Below are 25,865 nucleotides of genomic sequence, written 5' to 3' on the forward strand. Positions count from 1 at the left end.
TGTCCATCCTATCCTCCCTACCAATCAAGTCCCATGAATAACATACAATAGGAAGAATCTCAGGAAGGAAACAGCGCCACCTGTCGCAGCTCCAGCTCTGGTCCATGAATCAAACCCGGCATCAGGTACGTGTATTCCTGAAATTATTGAGATTGATACTTGTGCTAAGACTAACGAATGCAGAGAGAAAAAGGGAGGAGAAGGTGCTGACAGCACCACTATAGCAGATGGAAAGACGATGGTGAATAGTGATTCGAAAATTGTTCCAGAAAATGTAAGTGATATTAGAGATGATGGTGTAAAGGAGACTTCTGAAGATGAAACCCAGGTAAAGGAGACTATTGATCACAGTGGGAATTCTAGCGGTCTGGAAGAGCACGATATAGTTCCGTTTTTCTCAAGACACCTCATCTCCTCCATAACAGGTCAGAGATTGAGGACACAAGTCATCCTACCCAAAGGGCACAAGACAGTTGGGTGCAAATGGGTCTTCATTTTAAAGTATAAGTCAGATGGAACCATTGATCGGTACAAGGCCAGGTTAGTTGCCAAAGGGTTTACTCAAACCTTTGGTGTAGATTACTCCGAGACATTCTCTCCCGTAGCTAAACTCAATACTATCCGAGTATTGTTATCTGTTGCAGTTAACAGAGATTGGTCTCTGCATCAACTGGATGTAAAGAATATCTTTCTCAATGGAGAACTTGAGGAGGAAGTCTACATGAATCCTCCTCCCGGATTTGAAGATCAGTTCAAACAGCCAGTCTGTCGGCTGAGAAAGTCGCTATATGGGTTGAAACAGTCTCCGAGAGCCTGGTTTGACAGATTTGCCACCTTTGTCAAAGGACAAGGGTATATCCAAGGGCACTCAGATCACACACTGTTTACAAAGAAGACAACTTCAGGGAAAGTTGCAGTTCTCATTGTGTACGTTGACGATATTGTGCTCTCCGGTGGTGGTGATGATGAAATTGTGAAACTCAAAGCAAAGATGGCCAAAGAATTTGAGATTAAAGACCTTGCAAAGTTAAGATACTTTCTCGGAATGGAAGTAGCCCGGTCAAGGAATGGGATCTCTGTGTCCCAACGGAAATACACTATTGACCTCCTAAAGGAGACAGGAATGACTAGGTGCAAACTTGTTGACACCCCGGTCGGATATAATTCAAAGCTCAGCAATACTAGTAACAGTGTCCCGGTCAATAAAGAAAGGTATCAGCGGTTAGTTGGGAAATTGATATATTTATCTCACACAAGATCCGATATTTCATATGCAATTAGTGTTGTCAGTCAGTTTATGCAGGCCCCTTATGAGGAACACATGAGGGCAGTTGAACGCATCCTACGATATCTGAAAGGTACTCCTGGTAAGGGGTTATTGTTCAAGAAATCTGATAAACGTTGCATTGAAGCCTACACTAAGTCTGATTGGGCAGGATCTGTTGATAGAAAATCAACATCTAGGTATTGCACATTTGTCTGGAGTAATCTAGTGACCTGGAGGAGTAAGAAACAGGGAGTTGTGGCCAGAAGTAGTGCGGAAGCTGAGTATCGGGCCATGAGTTTAAGGATATGTGAAGAAATCTGGTTGATGAAAGTGTTGGCAGATCTTCAAAGGCATTGAACTCCCAATGAAACTGTTCTGTGACAATAGTATTGCAAACAATCTTGTTCAGCATGACAGAACAAAACATTCTGAGATCGACCGACACTTTATCAAGGAAATACTTGACAACGGAAATATATGCATTCCTTATGTTCCCTCAAATCAGCAAATCGCAGATGTGCTCACAAAAGAGTTACTAAGACAAAACTTTGATTATTGTGTTAGCAAATTGGGCCTTATTGATATCTACGCCTCAACTTGAGGAGTGTCGAAAAACAGCTTGTAACCCTAGGGGTATTTTAGTAATTGTATGTACCCTAGGACTTCCTACTAGTCTATTTATTTATTTGACCTATTCTCTTGTACTTTGAGTATCAATTCAATAATAAAAAAATCAGTTTCTATCGTGGTTTTTTCTCCCTGGTCTAGGGTTTTCCACATAAATCTTGTGTTCTTGCATTCTCTCTTTTTCAACACATACTACCAATGAAATTATGATAGGATGTTTCTCATAAAAAAAAATGCTTTCTAAAAGTATGAAGCACATTAAAGTGCTATAGTCGTTGAGGCTTAACACATGAAACACCAAAAAAGAAGAGTGGAAAAGGAATCAGCAACTAGGTTTTCTTTAAACGCATAATAAATGTAAGTAACTATTTTATATATGATGAAATATAGTTTTTTTTCTTGGATACGTTTAAAATTGCAGTATTATGAATTATTATATAATTAAAATTTTAATAATTTAGAGCTTAGTCAGGGATTGTTATAAGAAATGAGGGATTTGGGGATACTTCTTAATTTCTCTTCAAAAAAAACAAGTCACGCATTCAGAAGATACTACTGCTTTTACCTGGGCATCGTAATTTCCACATTTATTTTATCAACTCTCCCACATATTGATACAACTATCAGAAAACATCAAACACCACCTACATTGACGAAAAATAACAAGACGCACATCATGCCATTATGCAGATTTCTCCCTGGAATGTCATCGGACCTCTCAAACATAAGTACAAAAAACTACCTCAAGAACCATATCATTTCACGAGAGAATGCTTTCACAAATGTGGGAACATTAATTCAGAGATAAATCAAGCATGTGAGGATCACTTGGGCAACTTGAATATGAACTTACGACGAAAACTTCCCATCAACCAGTTTGAAATGAGAAATTTCATATATCCGAATCGGTGTGCCTTCCCAAATCTAGAATCAAATAACATCATATAAAACAAAGGTCCTCATGAAGAAGTAAAAAAATAAAAATTATAACGTAAGACTGAAGGGAACCCAGAAACTCACATCCCAAACTATCGTCTTTCCATCGTATCCAGCACTCATAGCAATCCTTGGATTGAAAGGATGAACATCAAGTACATACGTCTGTCAGGGATATAAAGCAATCTTATCAGAATCTATGACTACGAAGTAGATATCTTTAGGGCTCATAGTGCATAAAGCAATGAATGTCAGCATCTTTTCTAACGATAAAAACTGCTAATATTACTTTAGTCTGGCTTCACTCTTATTTTCATCATTTCATGCTGTGGATAATCCATTTTTCTTAAAACAGCTGGCCTTTTGACACATCGGCTAGATGGTTTCAAGTAACAGATGTCAACAATTAGTATGAGGTATTGGGTTATTTAGTTATACTGGCCAGTGAAGACCAAAAATATCTTCTGGTTCAAGAGTCCGTGTTGCATGAAAACCCCATTAATGTCCAAGGTGACTCCCTCACAGATTTCTCTCAACTGCAATAACGAAGATGGTATTGATTTGGCACAAGAAAAGTCTCCTCACGTTTTGCATTCTCATCTGGGATTGGAGAAGTCTTTGAATTTTCAGAAGCAAGTAATAATTGGTTTTAATTCAGCAATTGATGGGCCAAATTCTTTGGAAGAGGAAGGGTCAGCCAAAATATCTCTTACCTTGGAAGGTGAAAAGGCTATCCCAAACACCCAATTAATTGGTGGGTCAATTTCTATGGAAAAGAAAGGGTCATCCAGTTTTCTTTTATCCTTGGAAGGTGAAAGGTCTGTCCTTGACAACCAAAGAAAACTTCAGTCTTTGGTATCCATTGTTGAAACTCCTTCAAAGACTCTTCAATCTTTTCCGTTATATTATTCTAGGAAAAAGAAGTCCTCTGTTTTTTATAAACAAGACAAATTTAATCATGACTGTTTGGAAGAAGCTGTTACTCAAACTTTGTTACCAGAATTGCAAAAAATCTCTCTAAAGCCAGTTCACCCTTCATAGGAGGTCAGATATTCTTCATTTTCTATTCCCAATTCTCAGATTTGTTTCCAACGGGGTGTTCTGTGACAGTTGAGCTCTATTAGTTCTCCTAAACAAAATGTCTCGGACGATGACTTGATGGTAAGTGTTAGTAGTGAAGAGCTGGATTTTAATTTGATGGAAAAAAATGTTGAGAAAATTCCTATAATTGAGAATTATGGGAAAGAGCTTAATAGTTTGTTTCAAGTTTCAGTCGTAAGCGAGTCTAGCAAAGCAGCTCAAAAGCAAGGTTCTCTCCACTTTCTTCTTCTCAAATCCCTTCCAAATTTTCTTCTCTGATTGAAGCTTGCGGTTTACAACTTTGTAAAGTCTCCAATCACCATTCTCCTTCGGTTAGGTGATTGTTTGTATGATAAGATTAGAATTTTTCAAGGTCATTTGTGGAGGTTTGTGGAGAGGCAAATGCTCTCTACGTTAGGTGGGTTGAATGTTTATTGGAATTGTTGGAGTATATGTTTCGGCTGCAATATTAATTAAGGCTGTTGAATTTCTGTCTTTTTTCAAGGAGTACTTTCAGCTGCATTTTTTTTTTTTTTTGGAAGAATTCTCCATTTTCAAAGCATTCTACTCATCTGCATTAACTATTTCGAGTTTTTCTCTCCTGCAATTCGGAAACATTTGTTGTAGTTTTGTTTTCGAGAATGGATAGCTCATCTGGATGAAGAAGTGGACCGAATTCAAAAGGAGAAGCTTCTGTGCAAAATAAAGTACCCCTAGCAGAAGATTAAAAATTTTCAGCAACTCTTGTCGGAGCTTTCTGACCTCTACTTTAAATTCTATGGGCCATTTGATGTCATTTCTTTTGCTTAATGGGAGTGGCCTTTTCTCAAAGCTGTCAAAGTTGGTGGATGGTTTCTCATTTCTCCAAGTTCCTTTGGTCTTTTGTCTCCGATTTTGGCCTCATCACACAGTTGTTGGTTCTCTTAGTTTCAGATTTAGTGGTCTTCTATCAAGAGCCATCTTATTCCGTTTTGGGTTGTATTTCTTTTTGTTCTGATTTTTTTGGACTAGTCTAATCATGGGCTATATTTGGTTGTATTTACGTCATTTTACTTATTTTGTTTCACAGTGCTTTGAGCATTAGTCTCTTTTCATTTCGAAAAGTGTCGTTTCCTTTAAAAAATAAATAAATAAATAAGTCGTAAAATCTAAATTCAGGTACATGTAACCTGATGCAAAAATTACAGGAAAGTCAGTCTGAGAACATGGAACATAAGTATAATGAAGATCCTTAAGTCGCAATACACTGAATTGTTCTTAACATAAAATTTTCTGCAAGTAATTCACTCTCTTTGAAACCACACACACACAACGCTCCTATCTATAGTTTTATCCTTCCTCTTTATCATAACTAACAAATCCGGTGTTAATCCTAGTTAGATTGGTATCAAAATCATCCAAATCAATATTTTTCAACACGGAGTAACTAAAGACACAAAGAAGCCTTGATTGGTATAGCTCCAGCAAAAACACAACTTCTCTTTCTCACAACTTTTAAAAGAATTACATCCATACTATTTCCAACAGTTAAGGAATTGCCATAAAACCCTAGACAATAGAGTGAAAGCATGAAACATTGTAATGACATAAATGCAAGGATAAAATAAGAAAGTATCTGTATGGCACTATGTATTGTACTATGACTAGATGAGACTTCACAAAAGTCATCATGTCATTAAACCAAAAAATTCGCAAATAAATAAACCACTTACCGATTCAGTATGACCTGTCAAAGAGTGAACTAAGCTGCCATCAGAAGCATTCCAAACACAAATTCTACAATCTGTACCACATAGGAAAAACTGCTAGGTTGAGAAAATTATAAATTATGCTCCTAAAATTTACCAGACTATTTGAGATCCTAAAGTAACATATTAGTTACACTGATGTCCAGCAGTCCTGGAATAACCAAGAAAAATGATGATAAAGAAAACACAGATTTAAATAACACAAAATTGTTCATTCTCCCACAATATAGCATCATTAAAATTTGTACAAATGCATGCATGTGTGTGCGCATCAAGGTTATGCCTTAATTTTATAAAAAAATGATAGATGTCTTAATTTTATGGAAATACTTGTCAATTAAATTTTTGTGATTTCTCTTGATAATGAAAGTTATATTTCTTGTCAATGGATATTTGTGGAAAAATTATAATATAAAAAATCGTAAGAAATATTTGAATTATCACACGTATTTCACTCTAAATTTACTATTATTAAAATTAGATCCACGTTTGAAGTGGAAAAATGGGGACCAACCTTTTGAGAAAATATGGCTTCAACACAAGGATTTCAACTCCCTGGCTGGTAAATGGAACAGAAATCTCACAAGGTTGGCCCAAAAATGGGTTTATGCAAAAACTAAGGGCCTTTTGGGATGCTAAGTTGGTTATTATGGTCAGTAGATATTATAGTTTGTGGGTTATAAGTGTTACCTAAGGAGTAGTCGATGGATAATATTATGTAGGTTTTAAGTTGGCAAGTTCTTGTTTTGTTTTGTTTCCTTGTATTTCGAGCATTAGCCACTTTTCATTTATTCAATGAAAAGTCTTATTTCCTTTCAAGTGGTATCCAAGGAATAGCCAATGGATATTATAGTTAGTGGGTTATAAGTGTTATCTAAGAATGTGAATGGTCTGCTGACCATGACATTGAAGGTGAATTTCTAAACTTTTATCAGAATCTTCTTACAAAAAGCAAGAGCAGCCGTTTCCTACCTCCATCTCTGCAACATGACCCAATTTCCCAAGGACAGAATGCTTCCCTTGAACTCCCCTTAACTGAAGATGAAATTCTCCATTTGATTCACGACTGAATTCTGTAAAAATATCATGGAACACCCTCAAAGAAGATATAAAGGGAGTTCAATGATTTTTTTTAGAATGCTTTCTTGAATGGTAGCCTCAATGAGATCTACATTATCATTATCGCAAGAAGGAAAGCGCAAAAATGTGGAGATTATAGGCCAATGATATGATCTAAAATATAATGCCCCCATGATATCCTCCACCAACTCCTACAAAGAATGCAACAAAGAGGCCCAACCATTATAGAACCTCTAGTCGAGATCCGATCCATGGTGCTAACTCTTCCGTGCCAAACCTACCATACAAAGAACTTCACCTTCTTAGAAATTTTCACCTTCCAAACCAAGGAGAAGATGGGACCACCCACTGAGGAAGGATTAGACGAGCAATGGAAAGAACAGCTACAAGAAAAACCTTTGGAAGGGCTAAGTGACCAAAGGCGAGAATCACCCCTCCCTGGCCTAAGGTAAATAGAGGAGAGGGAGAAAAGAAGAGCCAAGACATCCAATGTTTCCCTGTCCGTCGACAGACGACGAAAACCCAAGGACAAAGAAGGCGACGAATCTGCCAAACTGTGGGTAAAAGCAATTGAGTAATTCCTGAAGGAAGATAAATGATATAAATGAGGGAATAAGGAGCAAAGGAATCTATCCCCCCAACCACTTATCTTCCCCAAAATAGGCATCTCTCGTTGACGTCAACATGAATAAAGTGCAAAAGAAGAGAAAATCAAACGCAGCTTTCCATAGATTTCAAGAAGTGCCTTCTAACCGATCAAAGGGATAAGGTCCGTACTTGCTAACAATAACCTTATGGCAAAAGGTATCGGCTTCATGATAGAATCGGCAAAGCCATTTAGCCAATAGGGTTGTGTTTCTCGTCCTAACATTCCCAATACTAAACCTCCCAAGTCTAGAGGCCTAGAGACCACCTCCCAGCGCACGTGTGAACTCTTCCCCTTATCCACCATTTACCATAAGCTTCTCCATTTCCTTGCCAATTGAAGACAAGACTCTAAAAAGAGAAAAAGTAAATAGGGATGCCACTCAAGACTGATTGAGTCAGAGTGAATATCCCTCCTGTGGACAACTATGTCTTAAGACACAGCATCATTTTGATAGTTTTAGTATCTCTCCCTTTTTATTTTGCTGTATTTTTTTTTAATAAGAAACAGAAGAAATGCAAGGAACAGCCTATGCCCCCACGGAAAAAATGAAACCAAACAAGAAGAGCACTCCAATTGTTTAAAATCATAAGGAGGCTATAATTACAAAAGAATTTAGTGTAATTTGTACACCACCAAGAGGCCGTGTTCTGAACCAGGTCCAAAAAGAATCAAAAGAGGTAAACTTATCATCAAACAACCTATTATTCCGCTCGTTCCACAAATGCCACAAAAGGGCGCGGGTCGCACATTGCCAAAGAATTCTACCTTTAGCACAAAATTTCCCACCATACAGGCCATCCATAAACCAATCATCAATCTTCTCAAGGAGGCAACTAACCACCCCGAACGTGGCAAGAAGACAATTCCAGCCTCTAGACGCAAAATCACAGTGTGATGGTCCACAGACTCCATCTCTTTAAGACAAAGAAGACCAATGAAAGGGGAGCGGGACCAATTAGGGAACTTCCTCTGAAGCTTATCATGAGTATTTAGACTTTTATAGGCAAGGGACACCAAAGGAAGTCTTCACTTTTTTAAGAATTTTTCATTTCCAAATAAGGTTGACCAAAGGCAATTTAACTTCATTTGCCTAATACAAAAGAAGACAGAGGTAGTCTCAGTGAAAGATTCAGACCTATCAATTTATCTACTATAGTCTATAAGATTATAGCCAAAGTTCTTGCGGAAAGACTTAAGAAAATCATGCCTAGCCTAATAAGTCCAACTCAAAGTGCATTCATTGAAGGTAGGAAAATCCTTGACCTGATTCTAATAGCAAACGGCAGTAGAAGACTATAGAAGTAAGAAGAGGAAAGGTTGGATTCTGAAACTCGATCTTGAAAAAGCTTTTGACAGAGTGGATTGGGAGTTTCTTGAAAAAACCCTTCATGGAAGGAACTTCCACCCCAAATGGATTTCTTGGATTATGGGTTAATCCAATGTTCTCTATCTTCATAAATGGAAGACCAAGAGGTAGAATTAAAGCTACAAGGGGAATTAGACAAGGGGACCCCCTCTCTCCCTTTCTTTTCCTTTTGATCAGTGATTTGCTAAGTGTGTTGGTTGACAGAACCCGAGAAAAATGATTGTTTGAAGGCTTTGTGGTTGGAAAAGACAAGATACAGATCTCCATTCTTCAATTCGCTGATGATACTTTGCTATTTTGTAAGCACGAGGACGACATGCTAGATACTCTTAGAAAAACCATTGCACTTTTTGAGTGGTGTTTCGGACAAAAGGTTAATTGGGAAAAATCTGCCATTTGTGGGATTAATATTGAAGATTTCAAGTTGAGGGCAGTAGCTTCAAGGCTGAATTGTCAACTAGCACACCTTCCTTTCTTATATTTGGGCCTTCCCCTTGGGGGACATCCAAAAAAAGTGGAATTTTGGCAGCCGGTTATTGATAAGGTGCATAAGAAACTTGACAAGTGGAGAAAATATAATTTATCAAGGGGTGGAAGAGCTACTCTTTGCAAATCAGTCCTTTCTAATCTACCAACCTACTGCATGTCCTCTTTTTTTATGCCTAAAAAAGTGATTTCAACTTTAGAAAGGACCATAAGAAATTTCTTCTGGGAAGGTCACAAAGGTGGTAAGATAAACCATCTTTCGAAATGGGAGCTTGTATCTAAAAAACAAGAAGATGGGGGTCTTGGGCTAGGAGGACTGAAAGCTAGAAACTCGGCCCTTTTAGCCAAATGGGGCTGGCGGTTTATGCAAGAACAAACCTCCTTGTGGAGTCAAGTTATCACAAGTATTCATGGCAGCAGCCACTTCGGTTGGCACACGTCCGGTAAGGTTCATTGTAGTCTTCGCAGTCCTTGGATTAGTATTTCAAGAATATGGTTGAAAGTTGAGATTTTGGAAGCCTTTAAATTGGGGAATGGAAACAGAATTGCATTTTGGCAAGACCCTTGGTGGAGTATTCTCCTCTAAAAGACAGATTCCCTACCTTGTTTGGCTTAACCACCAACCCCAATGGTTCAGTCTCAAACCATTGGGATTTTCACACTTCTTCATGGTCCATCATCTTCAGAAGATTCTTAAAGGAAGAAGAGATTCTAGAGTTCCAAAATTTATTATCTTTGGTGATCAAGAAAGAAGTAAACAGTAGGCAAGATACTCGCATTTGGTCCCTAGAATCTAATGGCTCCTTCTCAGTTAAATCACTGGTAAAACACCTTTCTTTGGCCTCTCCACTCTCAGCTAGCCTTCAAAAAGCTCTTTAGAAGTCCAACAGCCCTAGGCGAGTTAATATAACAATTTGGATAATGCTTTTCGGAGCTCTTAATTGCTCCTCTGTGCTGCAACGGAAGCTGCCTTCACTTTATATCTCCCCAATTGGTGTGCCCTCTGCAAATCAGTCGAGGAAGATCTTCAACACCTCTTCTTCGATTGTAATTTCGCCATTAATTGCTGGAGAGCACTTTTCAACTGCTTCACCACTTCTTGGGTCTTCGACAGCTCCTTCAAAAGCAATGTACAGCAACTCCTTTCTAGGCCAACTCTCAAGAAAAGCTCAAATTTACTATGGATTAATGGAACAAAAGCAGTGTTGGCTGAAATTTGTTTTGAAAGGAACCAAAAAGTGTTCAACGGTAAGGAAACTCCTTGGTTTGCTCGGTCTGAGGCGGAAAAACTCAATGCTTTTCTTTGGTGCTCCCTCTTTAAATGTTTTGAAGCTTACTCCTTACAAGACATAAGTTTAAACTGACAGGCATTCATTCAACTGGAAAACTAGCTGACGGTTCTTCTAGTTCGGGTGTTCGAAATTGCCGTATTTTTAGTTTTGTCACTTTTGTTGTATTTGTTGTCTTTGCTATGTTCTCGGATTTTTGTAGCTTCAGCTTGTGAAGCCTCTGATTGTTCTCGTTTCATTGTTGTTAACCTTATTGTTAGCTTTATAAAGTTCCCTCAGTATTGTTGGGTATGATGAAGGTAATATGGGATGTCCGGGTGCGCCTGCTGATCCTTTGGTTTCGGTTTTGGTTTTTGTATTTGCCTTTATTTTCAAGTATACATCTCCTGTACTATCTCTTAATGATTAATAAAGGCCGTTTCCCTTTCGAAAAATTTTGAGGAAGGTGGACTTGGTAGAGAAGCTGCCCGAGGCTTCTAGTTTCCAATGCAAACTATCCCTGGTATCTCTCACCACCCAATCATTTAACAACTGGGCAAGAGCAATAGAGTTACCCATCTCTCTATCAAAAAGTCCTCTTCTTAACCCCAGATCCCACGCCTGGTTCAAATTATTCCAACAATCCGCAATGACACATTCTTCTTAGTAGAAATAGCATAGATATCATAGTAAAGGGAAGCAAGAGGTTGGGGAGTACACCACTAGTCTTCCCGAGTACACCACTGGTCTTCCCAAAACCTGGTCCTCTGTAATTATAGTCTTACCTCTCTTTTGTCCCATTGGAATAGCTTTTTGTAATTTCTTTGGGCTTAAGGACTCCTCTCCTTTTTGTAATTTCACATGATCAATAAAAGAAATGTTTCTTCTTAAAAAATGTTAAGGTCTCTATGATATAATAGAAATGTTGATCCACCTCTCATGTTGATGTCAACCCCAGGAGCATATGGGAATTTCGACACAAAAATTTGACATGGGGAGGAGAATTTAAAACCATGATGCGTGTGTGATTGATAGTTGGAGAAAATTACAGAAACCACATATATAACTTAAATATATCTTTTTTTTTTTACGAGAAATGATTTCATTTAATGAAATTACACAAAAGGGGAAAATACATCCACAGATATCACAAACATAGATATTTTATATTGCATTATAAATAAAGTGTCAAGTGATATATAAATAAAGTGTCAATTGGTGATTAGATGGTATCAAAGCAGGTTGTCTAGAGAGGTCCTGTGTTCAAGACCCTCACATTTTCTGCATTGTTGTTTACTCCTCATTAATATTGATTTCCACTTGTTGGGCATTCTTCATGTTTCAAGCCCACAAGTGAGGGGGAGTGTTAAGTGATATATAATTAAATTCACCTTCACCCATCAGCTTAAACTTTTGGGTCAATTGGTAACTTAAGATAAAGAATTATTAAAAGATAACAATAATGATTATTTTTTATCCCAAGAAAGTAACAGGTTACAATAATGAAATGTTTTAGACAAAATTTGAAATTTGAATTAAATATTTTTCAGATATTTTTTCTACTCATGCCAATTTTAAATATTGAAGTAACAAATATAACCATCTACTTTCCTTCTTTGAAAAAATTAAACTCTTGGTCCCTGACATTTAAAGTTTGTTTCAAATTGGCCCTAAAGATTCAAAATTGGACAATTTAGTTTCTGACATTAGGAAATGCTCTATTTTAGTTCCTCCACTAACCAAATCCATTAAATATTAACAGAGGTGCTGACGTGGATATTAAAAAATAAAAATCTCTTCCACCTTCTGATGCACACAAGTGAGGAATGCTTGGAAATTTTATTCAGAAGATGATGAAATGAGTACAAGAGGGCCCTATTTATAGGGAAGGCAGCTGGTCAAGGATACAAAAAGGTGACCTGCCGAACAGGTACCCTGTTTTACAAGCAGAGTACTGTTTTAGACTAATTTAACCAGTTGTAAAAGATTGTAAATGAAGTAAAACAAATAACTACTAACTAAAACAGAGAGTTATTACATCAAATTCTTCCCCCCAAGAAATTACATGTCCTCGTGTTATTTAGCTAAAGAAAATCCATCAGGAGGGTAGTATTCAGAAATGTCAGCAATGTAGAATGTAGGGCTGATTCTGAGATCAGGAGGAAGATCTAACTTGTAGGTGTTTTCGCCATATTTTTTTAGGATTCGAAATGGTCCCATCCTCTTGTTAGTTAGTTTATTGTGAAGCCCGATAGGTAATTGAGATTTCTTCAAGTGAACCATTACTAAACCTCCATAATACCATCGATTGTTTTCAATTTGCTCCCACCACGCCGACGCTCCGCTTTGAAGCTTGTAAGCTACCAATCGGACCTTCTTCTTCTCGGCAGTATTGGTGTAGGCTAAAAAATTTTCCACGTTCTTGACCCAATTTAGGAATCTCTTGATGTCCATTCGGCCATTAAATGGAGGAAGATCCATTTTGATGGTTCTTGAGTTTCTTGCATCATTTCGACTTCTTCATCCAAGGAATTAGAATCATCTACCATCAATCCTGGTAGAGTGATGTCATTTGATCTTTCTTTCCTTCGTTCTTGAGAGTAATCTTACAGTGGGTACCTTCTCTCGGGTGGAACTCTTTGCACAGGCCGATTGGAAATGGTGAGGGATGAAACTTGTTGAGTGAGGTTCTTGATGGCCCTTGTGATAGTGGATAGCTGTTTGTTGATGTCAACGACCGCCAATTCAACATCATTTAGATGATCTTCAAAGGTGGAGGAAGCTTCCGCAACCATGGTTGATAAGGGGTGAGGATCCAATTTGAAAGAACTTTAGCCTTGGATCGATGGGGCACCGATACAACTTGATGCACACGAGTGAGGAGTGCTTGGAATTTTATTAAAAAGATGATGAAGTGAGTACAAGAGGGCCCTATTTATAGGGAAGGCAGCCAGTCAAGGTTACAAAACGGTGACCTGCTGAACAGGTACCCTGTTTTACACTAATTTAACCATTTGTAAAAGTTTGTAAATGAAGTAAAACAAAACAGAGAATTACTACATCACCTTCCTTCTTAACCCCTCCCCCATCGTCACCTCCTCCAATCGGAGAATCCCCCAAAGAAGCTTGATGGGTTTGTCCCCAAATCCTCCCACCAGTAGCCATTTCAATGACAGTACATCCAAAGCCCAAAAATTAGATGGAAATCTATGTTCTTCACCTCTCGCAACTCCCCGACAAACCAGAAAAAAATCCTAACTCCATTACCGGAAATTCCATCCACAAATTTTGCACAACCTAGATCAGAGATTTTCATACCCCCATCACTCAGTAACACATTCTGCCTCTTAATATCGCAATGTGCCAAATTATTAGTGTGAAGGTACTCCAATCCTGTGAGAATCTAATGCGAAAAGACTCTAATTGTCAATTTCTCCATCCACCCGTCGTTGCTCTAGATCGCATCCCCTCCGACAAATACTCCATGAATAGATTGAACACCGGCAGATTGAAGGCTTCAGTTTCAATGTCAAAACCGAGGCACTTGATTAGGTATGGGAGCCTAAATTGGAGAGAAGAGTGTGTTCCTTCTGCAACTACGACAGCGGTGGATTGACGACAAACAACAACATCGATGGGGAAAAGGTGGGGGAGATGGGAATCGTGGGGGAGAAGCAAAAGAGAGAGAAAGAGAGAAAGAGAGAGTAATATTTACTTATCTTATACTATGTAATTATTTTAATTATTATTTTATTATTTAAAAGTTGCGCTAGCAACTCCATTAGTATTTAACCGATTTCATTAGAAGAGGGACCAATTTGAAACAAATTAAATTGTTCAATTTTAAAACCTAAAGATCAATTTGAAACAAACTTCAAACCTCGGGAACCAAAAGTGAGTTTCCCTTTTTTTATCCTTGATTGATTAAGATTAAGATTAGTTTCCTTGGTTTATTAGGATTAGAATTAGTTTCTTTGATTAATTAGGACTAGGATTAGTTTGCTTTCCAATTCTCTATAAATTGAAAAATTGTCTTCTTGTATTGGTAACTTTTGATTCATAATAAAGACTTTGATTTTATTCTTGGAGATTTCTCTCCTTTTATCCGTTAGACTACATCAATTTACATGTGATCAGGATAAGCTTAGGAGGTGGGCAAATGTGATTGGCTGCAAGGTGGGTCCCTCTCCCTCCTCTTACCTTGGCCTTCCCCCGGGAGCAACCCAAGGGCCATATCTTTTTGGAATCCTATTTCTAAGAAGATTCGTGAGAAGTTAGCCTTGTGGAATAAAGGTTTTTCTCCAAAGTTGGTAGACTAACTCTACTAGTTCAGTGCTGAGCGGCATTCTCATATATTGCTTTTCCCTATTTCGTCCCCCAATTCGATTTGCAAAAGCCTTGAGAAGTACATGAGAGACTTTCTTTGAGAAAGGATAGATGAACGAAAGGGTTCTCATCTAATTAGTAGGGAGGTTGTTAGGCGCCCTACGAATCAGGGTTGGTTGAAGATTGGTAATTTAAGGCTTCAAAACAAAGCTTTGTTGACTAAGTGGCTTTGGCGTTTTACCCTTTAGCCCAAATCCTTGTGGCATAGGATCATTCTGAGTACGCATGGTGTCACAATCGCTCTTTCGGAAGCTTCTCTTAGCGATTGTGCGGCACTTGTTCCCGCTCACGAACAAGCCAGCCAACTCGATTACGGACTGCCGATGGCACACCGAGTGCCTCTTGCAACCTCCACCCCCGTTTTAGGGAAAACGGTTTTAGAAAACGGGTTTGGAGAAAAGGTTTTCGTAAGAAGATTTGTGAGTGTGAATAAAGAAAGAAAGATTGTAGTAGACTAGAAAGCAATAAGCAACAACAACGGCTTTATAGAGTACTACTCCGGGTATGAGGAAATGATGGTTAGTCTTATCCCCATATAGTGCATTCTGAACAAAAAGCCAACTGGCGCCCTTGCATATGCAAAAGGGCGAGTGGTCACTTACAATGAAAATGTAAAGAAAGCAAGCTAACTAAACTAATACAATATAGGACATGAAAATATGCTAGAAGGGGGTTGGATTGGGCATGCGGCCATGGGCAACAGGCCCTGGACAAGCATGACCGTTACATTCTCCCCCACTTAATTGGTTGACGTCCCCGTCAACCGACCTTGTTCAAAACCTGCGATGGCCGGAGCTGCATTCTTCAAGTCTTCGGCCCGCTCCCAACTGATCTCTTCATCGGGGAGATCCTTCCATTTCACCAAGAACTCTGTCAGTTCTCGTCTGGGTCTTCCACTACGGCGCGTACGTTTACCCAAGATTTGTGCAACTTCTTTCTCAGCAAAACTCTTCATCGTGACTGATGGGCGCCTTAGCAAGTTCCGCTGTCCATCCTCGGGTTCGGGATGATAGGGCTTCAGGAGGTTCACACCGATGACAGAATGAATCTTCATCCATGAGGGTAACTGAACCCTATATGAGGTTCTCCCGACCTTCTCAATTACCTCCACTGGACCTTCATATTTCCTTACTAGCCGTTGGTCTCTCTGGCCTCGGAACTGAAACTGTCCCGGTCGTAGCTTGATCAGGACCTTGTCTCCAGCTTGAAACTCAAGGGCCCTCTGCTTCTTACCAGCCCATTTCTTCACTCTCCTTGATGCTCTTTCTAGGTAGGCGCGAGCTATCTCAGGGGTTTTGCTCCACTCTTTAGTGAAGTTATGTGTCTGAAGACTTTTGCCTGCATAAGGGTGGTCCACCAAGTGTGGCCTGAGTGGCTGTCTGTCGCACACTTCGAGGGCCGCCTTTCCGATCGCGGAACTCTGCTGGATATTGAAGCTAAGCTGAGCCATACCTAACAACTCGTCTGACTGTTTTCGACGCCCAGCCAATTCGGGCGGGGCCATCTGATATGCCTTCCTGGCAGGCGGCTTTGCCCCTGGCAACAACTCGACCTCATGGTCAATCCCCCTTCGTGGGGGTAGGGACTTGGGCAAGCTTCTCGGCCTGACGTCCCGATACTCTTCCAAGACAAATAGATCGTCTTGGGGGATCTCCTCTTCAGTGGACTCAACCGATTCTACTGGGATGGTCATGAACGTGGGTTCGTCGTGGGCCGGGCCCCTCTTCAACTGGAGGGCTGAGATCATTCTCACTCCATTTGGCCGCTTGATACTGGCTTGGACTACAGTCGGTGTAGATCCCGTAATGACTAAGCATTTGGCGAGGGGCACTGGTATGACTTTATGTTCAAGTAGGAATTCCATCCCCAGTACCACATCAAAATCATCCATCTTGACAATCACGAAGTCGACGAGGCCCTTCCAGTCTCCTAACTTTACCGGAGTTCTCTTCGCTATCCCCGAAATCGGTAGGGCTACGGAATTCACAGCTTTCATCTTCCCTGCATCTCTTTCCCAATTCAAGTTCAGGCGGCGAGCTTCCGTTTCCGCCATGAAGTTATGGGTAGCCCCAGAGTCAACCATAGTGGTTTTGGCCGATCTTTGGTTGACCCAAGCGTCCACATACATGAGACCTTTCTCTAGTGGCTCCGTCGCCTTTCCCATATTCTTCTGGAGTGCAGACAGAAATTTCAATGCCCTCATCCTGGGATTCTCAATTTCTGCCGCTGGCTCGGTTACCGTCTCCTCTAGTTCGGCCTCGTCTCCAGAGGTAGAGGCTAATGTGGCTTGAAAAGCATTGAACGCAGTTTGATTTGGACATTCACGCGCCCTGTGTGGCCCCCTACATATGAAACAAGACAGGGGGCGATTGTAATTGTTATGCTGTTGTGGCGGCCCCCGCCAGTTGCTTCCTGATCTCGGTTGGAATGATTTACGATCCCCCCCTGTGTTCTTGTCTCCTCCCCCAGGCCTGGGAGGACTGGAACGACTGTTTCTGTTTTCCTCATTTGAGGTAGTTGATTGCTTCCTCACATCTTGTGAGTCAGTGCTAAGGTCGTATAGTCGTTCAGCTGCCGCATAGGCAGAGGGGAGATTCTGTACTCCCTGTTCATATAGTTTTGCTTTCGCCCACGGTTTCAGCCCCTCCACAAAGCAAAAGACCTTGTCTTTTTCAGACATATCTCGTATGTCCAACATGAGTCCTGCAAACTGTTTTACATAGTCCCTGATGTTACTTGTTTGCTTTAGCTCTCTGAGTTTTCGTCGAGCCAAGATCTCAACATTTTCAGGGAAGAACTGCGAGCGAAGTTCTTGTTTCAATCTATCCCAAGTATCAATAGTGCAACGTCCTTCCTGTATATCTGTAAATCGTGATCTCCACCACAGTTTTGCATCTTCAATTAGATGCATCGTTGCTATTGTGACTTTCGACTCTTCAGTCACTGTGTTCGTCGCCTTGAAGTACTGCTCAAGGTCGAAGATAAAATTTTCCAGGGCTTTCGCTTCTCACACCCCACAGAAGGGTTTCGGTTCTGGGATTTTTATTCGGCTTACTGCCACTGCGCCCCCAGGTGGGGCTTGGTTCCCTACCGCTCGGATGGTGAGATTCACCCTCGCACTCACATTCGCTATCTCGGCTCTGACGACATCCAGGGCCGATCGAAAGTCTTCAGATAGGTCGGTTACCATCTGAAGTATTGCTTTTTGGGAGCTGTCCAGCTCTTCGACACGCTCCTCTATGTGGGCCACAGAACCCGAGGAGCTATCGCCTCGTTCAAAGTTGCCGGACCGTACTGTTTTGGTCTCGAGGGTCTCTACCCTCATCATCAATTCTCTGACGGGTAATCCGTCTAGGCGGCCTACCACCGCATCAATTCCATCGGCTTTCTCGGCAACTTCTTGTAGCCGAGTCTCAAGGAAACGAACATTATCTGGGACCTCTCTCAGGTAGAGCATTTGTTCTTCCATCTCTACCAATCTGTCCACATGGGACTTGTTCAGGTTCTTCGTCGCCGACATGATCACTGATCTTCCCTCTATAAGCCAACTTGGCTCTGATACCAACTGTCACAATCGCTCTTTCGGAAGCTTCTCTTAGCGATTGTGCGGCACTTGTTCCCGCTCACGAACAAGCCAGCCAACTCGATTACGGACTGCCGATGGCACACCGAGTGCCTCTTGCAACCTCCACCCCCGTTTTAGGGAAAACGGTTTTAGAAAACGGGTTTGGAGAAAAGGTTTTCGTAAGAAGATTTGTGAGTGTGAATAAAGAAAGAAAGATTGTAGTAGACTAGAAAGCAATAAGCAACAACAACGGCTTTATAGAGTACTACTCCGGGTATGAGGAAATGATGGTTAGTCTTATCCCCATATAGTGCATTCTGAACAAAAAGCCAACTGGCGCCCTTGCATATGCAAAAGGGCGAGTGGTCACTTACAATGAAAATGTAAAGAAAGCAAGCTAACTAAACTAATACAATATAGGACATGAAAATATGCTAGAAGGGGGTTGGATTGGGCATGCGGCCATGGGCAATAGGCCCTGGACAAGCATGACCCTTACACATGGCACCCATCCCTTTGATTGGTTCTAACGAGGTTAAAGCACAGACCAAAATCCATGAAAAGATATTTCGATTGAACACACACATCCCTCTTTTTCCCATTTGGTCGGATGCATTGTGGGGGATGATAAGGATACATACTTTTAGGAAAATCCGTGGGTAGGGATTAGTCCCCTCTGCTCTGCGTTTCCTCATCTTTATCATTTGTCATCCTCTAAAGATCGCCCAATCTCTAATATTTTGGTTTAGACAAGGAGCTCTGTGTTCTGTCCTTTCAGGTTCCGCGTCATTTTCCAATAGGGAGACGACAAAGGTTGTCTCTCTTCTATCTTTGTTGGAATAGTGCAATTTTAAGGTGGGGAGAAGGGTTGTTCTTGTTTGGAGCCCTAATCCTATTGAAGACTTTTCTTATAAGTCTTTCTTTAGGTTGTTATTAGATCCCTCTCCTGTTAGTGACTCGGTCTTTGATGTGGTTTGGAGGATTAAGATACCAAAGAAAATCAAGTTCTTTTACCTGGAAAATTCTGCTAGGTCGAGTGAATACTTTGGATAGGCTTACTAGGAAGATGACCTCATTAATGGATGTTGAAAGGTGAAGGAAGACCTGAATTACCTTCTTTAGGACTGTTAGTATGCAAGGTCGATTTGGATTTGTTTCCAGCAAGAGTTTGATGTTCAGATAGCTAGCCAAAGGGATATTCATGCGATGATTCAGAAGTTCCTCCTTCATCTGCCTTGTAGAGAGAGGCTGTTTTTTGTAGTCTGCTGAGGTGTGTGTTGTGTTGTGGGATATTTAAAGGAGAGGAACAATAGAGTGTTTCAAGGTTTGGACAGGGAAACCTAGCGAAGTTTGGTCCCTAGTGAGATTTCATGTTTCGCTTAGGATTTCGATTTTGAAGGTTTTTGGTTGTTTTTGGTTTTTTTTTTTTTTTTTTTTTTTTGAAATGGAAACGAGACTTTTTTATTGATATGATGAAATGAGTCTAATGCTTAAAGTACAATGAAATAAAAGAAAGAAAAAATACAAAGAAGAATTCAGAACAACAAGAACAAAATAAAAGAGACTAATCCTTAGAAGCAAATTAGGCTTTTAACTAAAATACAAACACCCTAGGAAACAAAACTTCCAGACGAGCACTCTTCTGGCAAAGAGTGACGCTTGAAGCTTGAGTGGCAAAGAGCTTTGAAAGCATATAAGGTTTGGATTTGAACTCATAAGCAGATTGACTAGCACGCTGTCAACTTAGAAGCCTCCCCATAAACTGATCCAACCACTCTTCTTATACAACCATACCACAACAGCCAGGACAAAGGTAGATCACGAAAGGACCAAGGACACCAAACAACTGTCAAGAGGCCATAAGATGAATTCAACAAAATTTTGTTTGGGCCCATTTGATGTTATGAATATCTTGCTGCTCAGACAACAAATTCTCCTAACAAAATATCAAGTAAGGCATAGGAGTAAAGCTCCTGTTCCTTGGGGGCGAGAGAAACATCAAAAATATTCTCTGGGTAACATCTTACTTAGTTGGAAACCCTTTCTTTAAAGAGGGTGCTTTTATGGGCTTTTTTTTTGTATGTCCATGTATTCTTTCTTTTTTTTTTTTCTTCAATGAAAGTCGTTGATTCTATTTTTTTTTTTTCAAAAAAAAAAAAAAAGGCGCATCAATTTAGAGAAAAAAAATATTGCATCAATTTACAATCAATGTTTTCTTTCAAGCTTCAAGTAGATAACAATAGAGACTGAAAAAAGGTATTCTACATTATCTATAGATTTGTTAATGAGTTATAGAAAAAGCTGACCCATTATAGCTGCTAAGACAAAACGATTATCTAGGCTCCAAATTATCATATTTACACCACGAGGGGTAGGAAGAATCCTCTGACGAGGGCCGCCTCGAGCAGGTTGTGGGGGCATGGGTGGAGGTGGCACTTTTAAATGGTATGCACGGGTCCAGCGACCAACCTTCCCCTGAAACAAAAATTTGAAAGCAATGTCCATCAGATATAAGAGTGACCTATAAACACTACATTTAATTGACCCGTAAAAGAAACCTACAAGAACATCTTTCCATCACATTAAAGAGTAGACACCAGCATAAAATGAAAGGAGTCATGCATAAAAACCTACATGTGACCTCCGTGATCTTGGAACCCAAATAATTGCACTTCCATCACGAGAACAAGTAACTATATTGTCATAAGTGAACCTGGAAACCACAAAAAGAAACTAATTTAGGATAAAGATGCACTATTACAAAAGGAAAATGCACAATCCATTTTTATTTTTCTTATTTTACTACTAAACCCATATACTGGTACTATTTTTCATTTTCCATCCACTCAAGCAATGTTCTATTCCTCTGGTTCCTTGGTCACATTTTGCCAAAAGTCCATCTTTATAGACTTGACGAGGATATGGATACCAATGGTCTCTCAATGGACGTTCCACCAATTTGGTGAAGAATGGAGTGAGTGGTTTTCACCCAATAATGCACCGAATGGGAATGAAATGAAAAATACTCATTTTTTTTTTTAAAGGAAACAAGTCTCTTTATTAAAATAATTAAATGAGACTTGTAAAAACAAGGAATATTATATAATGAGATATTTTATGGCCTACATATTTAAGTCGTAGAAGTTCTTGTGACATCCAGAGAAAACTTGAAAGTCCTAAAACTTTAATAGAAGGACCACAAAGGGGAAGAAAAAGAAAGAACTGCAAAATTTCAAGTCGAATACTATAGTCCAAAAATAATATAGGCAAAAAGCAGACAAAGTTATCAGCAGTTGTCAACGATATCATCCTATAAACGGTTATATCCTCTAGCTCTAAACTTTCTTCCCACCAGAAATAGCAAAACACACCAGGAGTTTTTGAACTTATGAACATTGTCCTCCTTCACAATGTCAGTAGTTGTAAATCTTGATGCTACTGCACATCCACTGCAGAAATATAGCAAGGGTAGATTAGCATGAAACTTTTAAAAATATAAAAGAACCTATACAATAAGAGGATCTGACCTGAATTGCACATAATTGACATCATTCTCGTGGCCAGCTAACACATCAATCTCATGATTTGGTTGTTCTGGGTTTTCATTGTTTCCTTTGCAGGCACTCCAAACCTGCTTGGTACAAGATCTATTAGTTAATAGTAAACTACCTGCTTTGTCTATAGGAGCTAGGAGCTTATCCTTGCTTCAAAATTTAGAAGCTATGCATGAAAATCATTCAAGGGTTTAAAGAAGATTAAGTATTTGAAGAAAACAAGTAATCTCACCCTTGCTAGAGTGTCAGAACTACCAGTAACAAAAATAGTTCCACAGGCATTAAAAGCACAGCAAAATATTTGATGGCTCTGAGGAAGAGTACTCATGGAAGAGCCTCCGCTTCTCGCTGCAGCCAAAAAATTATTGCAAATTAAGTTTTACGCAAATAAGATATCAATTGTATCGATAATACCAACAAATCATCCAACCAGTCACAGAGTCCAAAGGCCTTGGAACATAAATCCGAGGAGCATTCTGAGAAGAGCTCCGAGCATCCCATATCCTACATGTTCCATCATCTGACGATCTACACAAAATAGATAAATCCTACAAAGTGATTTTTCATAAAAAGCACATGTTTCATTTTCTAATGGTTATAATGAGGAAAAGAAATGAACAAGAGACAAATCTTTTAATTGAAGAGATGAAAAGAGAGACTACCACTCAAAAGATACAAACTCCAAAATGAGTGAAAAAGGAAAAACAAAAATGAAGGAATACATAGAAACAGAAACCACAACAAATGACAATCCTAAAAACCTAACTGATACAACTTCTTCAAAAGACAAAGGGAGGCAGCAAGAAAAATGCTAGCATCTTCAGCAAATAACTGGCACATCAATTTGTATCAGGAGAATTATATTTGCACTGTCCATAGAAGTTGGAATTGGCTTCGTAAAGTTCCAAGCATCTAACAAGTTTTCATAAGGAACTCTGAAGAGTTCTTCTATAAATTCAATGTTGAGGGATAATAAGAAACAAGCAAGATAAAATTTGGACTACTTTCCAGATGAAACACACAGAAAGATACAACCTACATCACAAGAAAATAATATAAGCTATCAGTTTCCATGGATAAAGATACAGTTACAGATAAGAATTTCCTCATGATGTGTCCATACAGTACAGACCATAAAACTTATGCAATTGTATCTCTGAAGAAAGACAGCAGCACACATTTTTTTTTTGTTTTGCGTGAAAGTTACGAAAGCCATAAAATTTGAAAATTGATTATTATATCATTGGACAACGGTGCTCGAGAGAGGGACTGGGGGAAGATTAAGGCTATTATTCATTTTGCAAGACAATCTTTAAGAAGAATGACACAAATACACGCATATGGTTCTTGGTATGAGATATCAGAACCAAAAATTCAATTTAATTCAACTTCAACCAATAAATATACACCAAACATAATGTCATCCCGGGAGGGGGGATGGGGGGAAATGAAGGCTTTTTATTCATTCTGCAATACTATATTATCTTTAAAAGGGATGGCACACATACACTGTATACGGTTCGTGGTATGAGGTATCAGAACCAGAAATTCATTTTCATTCAACTTAGAAATATACACCAAACATAATGTCATCCCAGGAGAGGGGGATGGGGGAAATGAAGGCGTTCTATTCATTCTGCAATACTATATCATCTTTTAAAAGGATGACACACATACACTGCATATGGTTAGTGGTATGAGGTATCAGATTGCATATAAGCAAAAACAAATGTGCCCAGTGCCCACAGAGCAAGGACGCTAAAGTTTATGTCACCAGTATGATGTTATGAACACGAATGCTATAACTTGCCACACTAGTATTTCATGCTTCCAATATACCACTCACAAGAAGCTATTTCATTTCTCATTTTCTCTAAAGTACATAGCATAAAATAGCTCCAAGCCTCCATCATAATATTTTTCAGTTGATTCCTCATTCATTGCTTCCAAGTCAATATTTTTCTTCATTTTGTAACATTTTGGGTTTTGGAGGTGGTTTTAGAATTATTCGTTGGGCTCTTGAGAAATTTCCAATTGGTTGTTTTCGGGCCCAAATCTCTCACTAGGAGTTGGTTTACATTTCCGTTGGCATGAGTTCCACTCTATCATCTCCCTATCTTGAAACTATATTAGCTTTAAGTTGGTTCGTGTATAGAAAAAACTACCTTTATTATAGATTCAGCGGTCAGAATTCTCTTATCAAATTGAAGTTGGAAAGAATCAGAAGAATTTTTTAAGAGTATTTTCCTTGGGTTATTTGGTTTGAATCCAAACGCTTTCATGCTTCATCTTGGTGCTCTTTTCTAAATCATAAGCTGATTTTTCATTATTTGATATCTGTACTACCCATCAAAGTGACCTTTCATCTTCTCGTGTGCCTGATCAATCTGATTCGAACTCTGAGGTAAGTTTGGGTAGTAATGACCCAGAGGATTCTTTCAATTTTCCAGCCCCAGTATTAATAGATGACCAGCCTTTGGATGATCCATATCTGGCTTTATTATTTTAAGAGAATTATGGTAAAAGGTTAGAACCCTCTGGCAGTTATTCCTTCTTCTGATTCTTGTTTGGACCTTTATCTGCAGAGCTTTCTAGCAAAAAGACTATTTCAACCACTGACTCTTATCAAAATAGTAATACCAGTGAGGATTTCTCCTTATTTCACCAGCAGTGTGAACTAGTCATCTCTGAGATAAAGGCTTCGGGTTCTTCTCTGGTTGCCTAGGCTATGAAGATCATATCCTGGAATACAAAAGGTTTGGGAGGATTCCAACAAAAGAATTGCACTGCAAAACTTCTCGAGGATCAGAATCCTGATATTTTGCTAATTAAAGAGTCTAAATTACCTCTCTTCGACTCAAATCAACTCAAATCAGTTTGGAGTTCTAAAAATGTCGGTTGATCAATATAAATTCCATTGGATGCTCAGGTGGATTGTTATTTTTATGGTATGAAAGTACAGTCAAATTCATTGAAGATCACAAGGGATCCTCTCTCTCAGTTCACTTTTCTTCTTTGACCAGCACTAGCTTTTACGTCACATTTGTTTATGAGCCCAATGATAAGCGTGAAAGATCCTTGCTACGGGTTGGATTTCATTCATTTTCCATTCGTTGTAGTGGCTTCTGGTGTATTGGAGGAGTCTCTAACATTGTTCGCTAGATGCATAAAGATACACATTTGGTAGAGCCTCAAGGAGTATGCATCAGTTCAATAAGTTAATTGATGACTGCAGCTTGGTAGAGTTTCCCTTATCCAATGGTGATTTTTACTTGGTCAAGATCAGGGAATTGTGCTCCTCGCTCATTATTATGACGAGATTTACTTGGCACTTGTTAGGTACCGAGATAATTAGTATTAGTAAGGGGTATAATGGTAATTAGATAAAGAGATAGTTACTAATAATCAGTTATTGGTTATAAATAGAAGGAAGGTGAGTGAGAGAAGGAGACTATTTGGTAGTATGATCTAGGGCTTGGGTGAGAGCACTCAAGAGGAGGGAGGTTCCAAGTTCCATTATACTTGATTATTTGGTAGTTTCTTCTTTAATTCTAATATCTGATTCTTGTTAGGAAGTATTCTAACAGCATAATGACAATTGGGTAGTCCCCTAAGAGTTTCCATTTTATCTTGGATTCTATTCATCAGTAGCCTCGGTACACCTTATTTGGGTTAATGCTGTGAAAGCTTTGCTGTCGGGTTTATGGTTTTTTTTTTTTTTAATTAAAAGGAAACAGTTTCTTCATTAAGATCATGAAATGAGACAAAAACTCAGTGTACAATATGAAAACAAAGAGCAATAGAATCTAAGAATTAGGAGGTGCACTAGAGCATCTTAACTAGGTTGACACCC

General features: G+C 39.2%; 1 protein-coding gene across 1 annotated transcript in view; it reads right to left on the bottom strand.

Moving 5' to 3' along the window:
* LOC120083899 (WD40/YVTN repeat and Bromo-WDR9-I-like domain-containing protein) overlaps nucleotides 1-25,865 on the bottom strand; it is a 56,219-nt gene that overhangs the window by 14,680 nt on the left and 15,674 nt on the right. The window contains exons 8-16 of the mRNA XM_039039810.2: nucleotides 22,443-22,540; nucleotides 22,245-22,360; nucleotides 21,986-22,089; nucleotides 21,830-21,907; nucleotides 21,093-21,171; nucleotides 20,765-20,933; nucleotides 5,623-5,693; nucleotides 2,915-2,995; nucleotides 2,748-2,818 (exon numbers count right to left, since the gene is read on the bottom strand). Coding sequence (XP_038895738.1) covers nucleotides 2,748-2,818; nucleotides 2,915-2,995; nucleotides 5,623-5,693; nucleotides 20,765-20,933; nucleotides 21,093-21,171; nucleotides 21,830-21,907; nucleotides 21,986-22,089; nucleotides 22,245-22,360; nucleotides 22,443-22,540 — 867 coding nt within the window. The remainder of the gene's footprint in view (nucleotides 1-2,747; nucleotides 2,819-2,914; nucleotides 2,996-5,622; nucleotides 5,694-20,764; nucleotides 20,934-21,092; nucleotides 21,172-21,829; nucleotides 21,908-21,985; nucleotides 22,090-22,244; nucleotides 22,361-22,442; nucleotides 22,541-25,865) is intronic.

Source organism: Benincasa hispida, chromosome 1, assembly GCF_027475165.1.
Source record: "Benincasa hispida cultivar pf3 chromosome 1, pf3_genome.v1.1, whole genome shotgun sequence".
NCBI lineage: Eukaryota > Viridiplantae > Streptophyta > Magnoliopsida > Cucurbitales > Cucurbitaceae > Benincasa > Benincasa hispida.